A 7,531-nucleotide genomic window follows, 5' to 3' on the forward strand; every position below is an offset into this window, starting at 1 on the left:
AGACACACCAGAAGAGGGCGTCAGATCTCATTATGGATGGTTGTGAGCCACCATGTGGTTGCTGGGATTTGAACTCAGGACCTTCGGAAGAGCAGTCGGTACTCTTAACCGCTGAGCCATCTCTCCAGTCCCGACATGTGGTTTTGTTAGTCATTAAGACTGAAGGCAGGGTTCCAGCCAGCCTGAGTCTCTAGGTGGTGGAGAGCGCCCCCCAACCCCCACTGTGCATACTTCACAAAAGTCAGCTCCTCACCTCAGGCCTATGTGTTAGAGGAGGGCACCTAATGATTGCCAGTGTGGGACTAGAGTTATTCTTGCTAAATGAACATTTGAAGAAGCAGAGGGAAAGGTGAGACATTGCATCTCCTGCCTCTGAAGTTGAGTCTCTGACTCAGGGCACTTGTACTCTTGAGTGATTGACAGCCAGGGAACCACAGTGGTTATTTTATTTCCCGTTGCTTTTGGTACTTGGTGAAATGCTTTCTGTTTCTTTTTTTGTATTTGGAAACATACACTTCTTATTTTCTGTACTGATTATTTACTTATTTACATCCCAAATGCTGTTCCCCCTTCCTCACAGAGTTTCTCCTGCTATCCCCCTCCCCCTTTCCTCTAAGATGATGGAACCCCCGGGTATCCCCCTACACTGAAACATCCAGTGTCTGCCAGATTAGGTTTTTCCTCCCCCAATGAAGCCAGACAAGACAGCCATAGAGACCGAGCTTCACATCTGCCGCAAATGTCCGGGGACCTCATTCCAGCCCATGTATGTTCTTTGGTTGTTGGCTCTGAGAGCTTCCAGGGCTACAGGTTAGTTGACTCTGTCTTCCTAAGAGTTTTTATCTCCTTCAGGACCTTCAATCCTTCCCCCAACTCTTCCATATGTATGCCCAACCTCCATCTAATGTTTGGCTGTGGGTATCTGCATTTGTTTAGGTCTGCTGTTGGGTAGAGCCTTTCAGAGCACAGTTACTCTAGGCTCCTGTCTGCAAGGATCTCTAATAATGTCAAGGATTGATGCTTGCCCATGGAATGAGTCTCAAGTTGGACTGATTATTCGTTGGCCATTCCTTCTGTCTCTTCTCCATCCCTGCACTCTTTTAGACAGGACAAATTTTGGGTCAAAAGTTTTGTGTGTGGGTTGGTGTCCTTATCCCTGGGAGATCCTGCCTGGTTACAAGAGGTGGCCTATTCAGGTTCCATGTCCTCACTATTAGGCATCTCAGCTAAGGTCACCTGAATTGACTCCTGGAAGCCTCCCTTATCCTAGGTCTCTAGAACTTCCTAGAGATTCCCCCCATCCCCCACCTCGGCACACCCCCAGGCAGCTGCAGATTTCTATTCATTCTCCCATCTCTCCTGTCTCTCTCCATACCTGATCCTGCCTCCCCTCTCTTACCCAGTTCCCAGTCTCTCTCTTCCTCTTATGACTTTTGTTTCCCCTTCTAAGTGTGATTCAATCAACCTTGCTTGGTCCTTCCTTCTTGTTTAACTTCTTTCGGTCTGTTGGGTGTATCATAGATATTCTGTAATTTATGGCTAATATCTACTTATCAGAACATACTATACCTGTCCTTTTGGGTCTGGGTTGCCTCACTAAGGATGATATTTTCTAGGTTTCCTGTACTCTTATCATGGAGTTGATATCAGCTTACTAATGATGTTTTCTTAAGGGAAATCTTTAAATCTACCAATTATTTAGTGTTCCTTTTCTGTGTGCCTTGGAATTTTTGCACTTTCAAGATTCCATTCAGCTATCTAGAAGGTAGTAGTTCGGTGAAGAAATCCTGTCTGAAACCTAATATATATTTTCTCTTTAATGAGTATTTTAATGGTAGTTGATGATGACATAGTGTGTTATAGAATTTATTTACAGCCTTATATTGGATCACTATGTAAAAAGATCCTCCCTCACTAAGGTCTCAAAATATATTCAAGTGCTTGGTGATTTAAGGTGGACATGTCTTGACATGGACTAGTACTGGATCACAGTAATACGGCCACCTCCTGACATTTTCAGGGGTTCTTTCTGTTGTCCTTACTTTTATATCACAGGGTGCATGGTCTAGGATCAATGTTATCTCACCTTGTTCCTTTTTTGACTATTTGGCATTCTCCTTTTATAGCTTACAGCAAATGACTCCATGAGGAAGGGGACAACTATTGGTACTTTTCAAGGCTTAATGTCTAGGTGGGGCTTAGAAGGTGCTCCCTTCTACAAATGAGTGTGTGTGTATGTGTGTGTGTGTGTGTGTGTGTGTGTGTGTGTGTGTGTGTGTGTCTGTGTTTACGAAACTAAATGAATCCTTCTTTTGAGGTGAAATGAAAGAGGGTGTTATAAACCTCTACAAAGTAGGCTTTTATACCATGGTCTTGTGTGTGTTTATATGTCTATCATCTACCTATCTGTTTATATGTGAGAGCATATAATGAATTTCAATAACTTCCATAGAGATAGTGTACTGGCTGGTTTTGTGTGTCAACTTGACACAGGCTGGAGTTATCACAGAGAGAGGAGCTTCAGTTGAGGAAATGCCGCCATGAGATCCAGCTGTAAGGCATTTTCTCAATTAGTGATCAAGAGAGGAGGGCCCCTTGTGGGTGGGGCCATCTCTGGGCTGGGAGTCTTGGGTTCTGTAAGAGAGAAAGCTGAGTAAGCCAGGGGAGGCAAGCCAGTAAGTAACATCCCTCCATGGCCTCTGCATCAGCTCCTGCTTCCTGACCTGCTTGAGTTCCAGTCCTAAATTCCTTTGGTGATGAACAGCAGTGTGGAAGTGTAAGCTGAATAAACCCTTTCCTCCCCAACTTGCATCTTGGTCATGATGTTTGTGCAGAAACTCTGACTAAGACAGATAGGAAGTTCGTATTGTAGTTACTCTATCCAGTATATTATAAAAGTCAGGTGATTAGGTCTATAATGAGAAGCATAAACTCTAGGTTTGGTGTCAATTTGAAACCAAAAGTGGCCAAGAGAACAGAGGAGATGCTTATAATCACAGTGCTCTAGAGTGGGTCTTCCTCCAGGGCAGCGAGAGTTCTCTTCCCCTCCTACTCTCCTTCAAGCCTCCCATAATGTTCTGGGTTTCTTGGGCCAGTGCTTGAATGAGGCACTCTCCAATGTCTCTGTGAATACTTTTCCTGCAACACATGCTCTGGCATGCTTTTCTAGGTAAAATCAAGGAACTGTTTGGCAAGGAGGCTATTGATAACTCAACTGTGCTGGTGCTGGTGAATGCTGTTTACTTCAAGGCCAAGTGGGAGAAAGAATTCAACTCTGAAAACACCGTTGATGCATCTTTCTGTCTCAGTGAGGTACTTACTGTATTAGCTGCCATTTTCTAGGTAGCCTGCTCCTAATTCCACGAATGGTGATCAGGGTGAGTGTCTAGAGACTCAAGCCAAATGCTTAGATCCAGAGTTATGGCTTACAACTATAAATAACCATTTGCACTTTACAAAAACCAGTACCTAAAGTTGACTGAACCTTTTAAATATAGCTATTCTATAACACAACACATATTTCAGAACATCCATAATACTAAACACATACAATTTGTTAGTCAATTAAATGTTTGTGTAGATTTGTGTATGCCTATAAGCCCAACACTTATGAGGCAGAGGTAGGAGGATCACAAGTTCAAATCCAGCCTAATCTACATAAGGAATAGCAGACTTTGTTATAAATTAGAACGGAACAGAACAAAACAAAACAAATGTATACACATAAGAATAGAGATGGGCCTCTTCAATTTGAATTTGATTCTGGTCTCACGTAACATATGAAGCATCTCAGCTTTCCTCTATAATTTCCAAGACCCTCTGCCATCTTTCCAGAGATTTATCTGTCCTTTATCCCCTTGTCTAGAATGGTAAACACTCTAAATATATGCTTCCTGGGAAAAGTGGTCTGGCATGTTGTTGGCAGTTTAGAAAAGAGCAGATCAGCGTGATATTTCCTGCATATTATCATTTTATTATCTCATTTTTATCTGAAATAGCATAATGCAAGGGATGATATTATCTCCAGTTGAGGTTTGAGGTAAAAGATGCAAGCTAAGTTAATTAGCCACGGGTAAAGATTCATATCTATATTAGTTCACAGGTCATATATTCTAAGCCAGATAATTTAAGATTGGAGGAAAGGCCAGAGGTCAGATCCCAGCCAATCATATATTAGCCAGCTAGCTGTGCTAACAAGTTTGTCTTACAACCATAATATGTCCTCATTTGCATGTTGACAACCTCCCCTATCCCAATGTTCCTGCCAAGTGGAGGTGTTGAGGGTAGTGTCTTTGCCTCTGAAGGAAGCCTGTGATGCAGCTGTCATTTTAATGTCCAGATGATTATTGTTTAACCAAGGTTCCTCTTGATGCCACATAAAGTCATTCAGGCAGAAGGGACAAAGACAACGGGTTGGGAAATGCCAGACACTGAAGACATTGTGCTTTCCAGCCTTGCTTTATTTGGCTGATTAGGGCATGAGAGACCTTTGGATTAAAAACAGTAAGTAGTCTTGAGAACTGAGGAGCTGATGATCAACATGGGAGGATAAAATTTTGGCAAAGCAGGGGCTATGTTATTGATTTGTAGGTCGAGAGATGTCTTAGGTTGGGACACTGGATTGACTCTGAACTTCTGGTATAGTTATTTCCCTTCTTTCTTTGCATTTGTTATTATTTATTTATTTATTTATTTATTTATTTATTTATTTATATATTTATATGTTTATATATTTATATTCCAGACGTTGTCACCCCTTCCTTTTTAAGCACTTTCCTTCTCAGGGATGTTGGGGCAATGGGTGTTTGAGCTTTTTATTACCTTTTTAATCTCTGTGTACCTCTGTACACTGCAGAATGAGAAGAAGACTGTAAAGATGATGAATCAGAAGGGGAAGTTTAGAATTGGCTTTATTGAGGAGCTGCAGGCACAGATCCTGGAAATGAAGTATGCCATGGGGAAGCTCAGCATGCTGGTCCTGCTTCCATCTTGCTCAGAAGACAATGTGAAGAGCCTGCAAGAGGTAGAGCTTCAAATTCTATCATGTCTACACAAATTCCAGATCACTGAGGAGCAGCATTAGTGTCCATCATCTAAGAATAATCTCTTAGATAATAGAGACATTGGAGAACACATGGAATCTGAATGAGATTAGATATTTACTTCTTCCTTGTTTCAACTCAATGAGCAAGTGCTAGAGCAAGAGTCTTCCTTGCTCAAGTTCACAAATTTCTGCAATCACTTTGTAGACCAGAGAATCTGTATGCTGAGTAGCTTGAGAATTTCCACAAATGAAATAACTCTTTCTAAAATAGTTTGACCTTTGGTCTCTGCCTTAGACTAGTTGACTGCCTAGCTGTGTATTTTTTTTGAAAGCATGAAATTAATGAAGCCTGGGGAGGCCCACTGTTCTGAGGAAGGGGAGTAAAGACAAGATAGGAAAGTAGATAAACATATAGAAGATAGATAGATGGATAGAGATATCAACATGGTAATTAGAAGAACTGCCATTGTTCAAGATACATGACATACCAGCATTATTTTAATGTATACTAACTATATTATATGTCTTATTTTGGTTATTACTTGGAAGAGCCTTTTCCTATTATCCCTGCTTCACAGAAAAGAAAATTTAACTTGCAGTGGAAGTGATGACCTGAGCTTGCCCAACTGAATTTTCTGGTGTTTGAGTGTGAGCCTGCCAACGTTCCGTGGGATGATGACTGTCCTGTAATTTCTAGGGAGGAAAGATTTAAGTGAAGTCTAGAGAAGAAAGATTAAAAAGAAACTATTTTGAGGTTTAAAGAAAGTCTTTGGAGGATTATGTAACTGACTATTAAAATGGATTAACTCAAGAACTTTGAGATAACAGAGATACTTTTTCAGGCTTATGACATGACCTTAAACTTATTTTTTCTTCTTACAGCTTGAAAAGAAAATAAATCATGAAAAACTACTGGCCTGGAGTAGCTCAGAAAATCTGTCAGAAAAACCTGTAGCTCTTTCCTTCCCCCAGTTCAACCTGGAAGACAGCTATGCTCTCAAGTCGATTCTGCAGGACATGGGCATTAAGGATGTCTTTGATGAAACGAAGGCTGACCTGACTGGAATCTCTAAGAGTCCCAATCTCTATTTGTCCAAAATTGTCCACAAGACCTTTGTGGAGGTGGACGAGATGGGTACCCAGGCAGCTGCAGCCAGTGGGGTTGTGGCTGCAGAGAAGGCTCTTCCATCTTGGGTGGAGTTTAATGCCAACCACCCTTTCCTCTTTTTTATCAGACACAACCCAACCCAGAGTCTCCTTTTCTGCGGCAGAGTCTATTGCCCTTGAATCTACTCTGGCTGTTGAGGGGTTGAGGTGAATGGCAATATGGTTTCCCCCTTATAAAACATGGGCATTTGCATTTGTCTGAGTGCCTGAAGCTGACCACCTACCGCTATAGTTGTGCATGGAATCCCACAAGCCTCCCTTGAGTTTTGTTCTGATAACCTCTGTCACCAGAAGCCAGGTCTCACCATCTGTCAACGAAGTAGACTTGCTCTCTCCCTAATCTTTATTGCTCTAAACTTTCAAGCATATAAATTCACCTTCTATGATTTGGAGGTCAACACAATGCAGACTGGTATTGATTTTGTTTAAGCTACTTCCCTCCTTATGAATAATTCTGTGTAAGCTAGTCCTTAGATGATTACTGAGAGATTCAAAACTCAGAATGTGGTTAAATGTGCTTGGGGAAACTTGGTTCTATTTCTAGGGTTCTTATATTAACAGATATCCTGTAGGCAAGACTCATGGCCCCCTTTTCATATGTGCTGTGCTTCATGGAGATGTCTTATGTTTTTTTTTTTAATCAAGAGAAAATAGGAGGTGGAGACTTATTTAAATGATGGCTCAAGGATGTGTACATGTCCCAGCTAATACTCATTTTGCACAAGACGATGATATTTCTATCATGTTTCTGACCCTGAACAAGAAGGTGGCAAGGTTCAAAAGGTCCAGTCTTTCTTAGTTTTTCCATATTGAATTCTTTTATAGTTATGCCTCTTAAGCATCATTACCATGAACTCCTCTCTCTGTCTCCATCAGAGAATGCCTGTCTATAGCTAGTAGCTCCTCATCACTAGGGTGGTGGGCAAAATGTGAATGGCTTGGAGACCCTCTTTTCTCTTTTATTTTACTTTCCTGAGCTCTAATGCTGGCCATACAGTAAGAACAGCCCTTGCCTGGACACAGTGCATATGAAAACCCAGGAAAATTATTGGTTTCACGCCAAGCTCTAGGCTACTGAAAGATGAATGAATGCATGCTCTTGGGGCTCCAGCTTTGCATCTGAAACAGCACTCAGAGTTCATACCTCTGCTTTAGCTTGATGCTCTGGAATGGGGAACCAGTGAGGCTCTCCTCTAACAAATATACTTCTTGGTACTGGTCTAGCTTTCCTGCAATGCATAGTGACTGTCCTTCCAGCTGCTATTGCACAGGGAAGGGTGGCTGAAGCAGGTTTTGCAGGAAACTGATCCATTCTTCCTG

General features: G+C 41.7%; 1 protein-coding gene across 3 annotated transcripts in view; it reads left to right on the forward strand.

Annotated features, from left to right (window-relative positions):
• Positions 1 to 6,614, forward strand: part of Serpinb12 (serpin family B member 12) — a 25,880-nt gene extending 19,266 nt beyond the window's left edge. For 2 of the 3 annotated variants that reach the window (XM_021199011.2, XM_021199010.1), the window contains exons 6-8: positions 3,170 to 3,312; positions 4,856 to 5,023; positions 5,927 to 6,614. In XM_021199011.2, the coding sequence (XP_021054670.1) occupies positions 3,170 to 3,312; positions 4,856 to 5,023; positions 5,927 to 6,331 (716 nt within the window). In that variant the 3' untranslated portion in view covers positions 6,332 to 6,614. The remainder of the gene's footprint in view (positions 1 to 3,169; positions 3,313 to 4,855; positions 5,024 to 5,926) is intronic. The other variant, XM_021199009.1, reaches the window with a different exon arrangement.
• Positions 6,615 to 7,531: the final 917 nt, after the last annotated feature.

This window comes from Mus pahari, chromosome 5, assembly GCF_900095145.1.
Source record: "Mus pahari chromosome 5, PAHARI_EIJ_v1.1, whole genome shotgun sequence".
Lineage (NCBI taxonomy): Eukaryota > Metazoa > Chordata > Mammalia > Rodentia > Muridae > Mus > Mus pahari.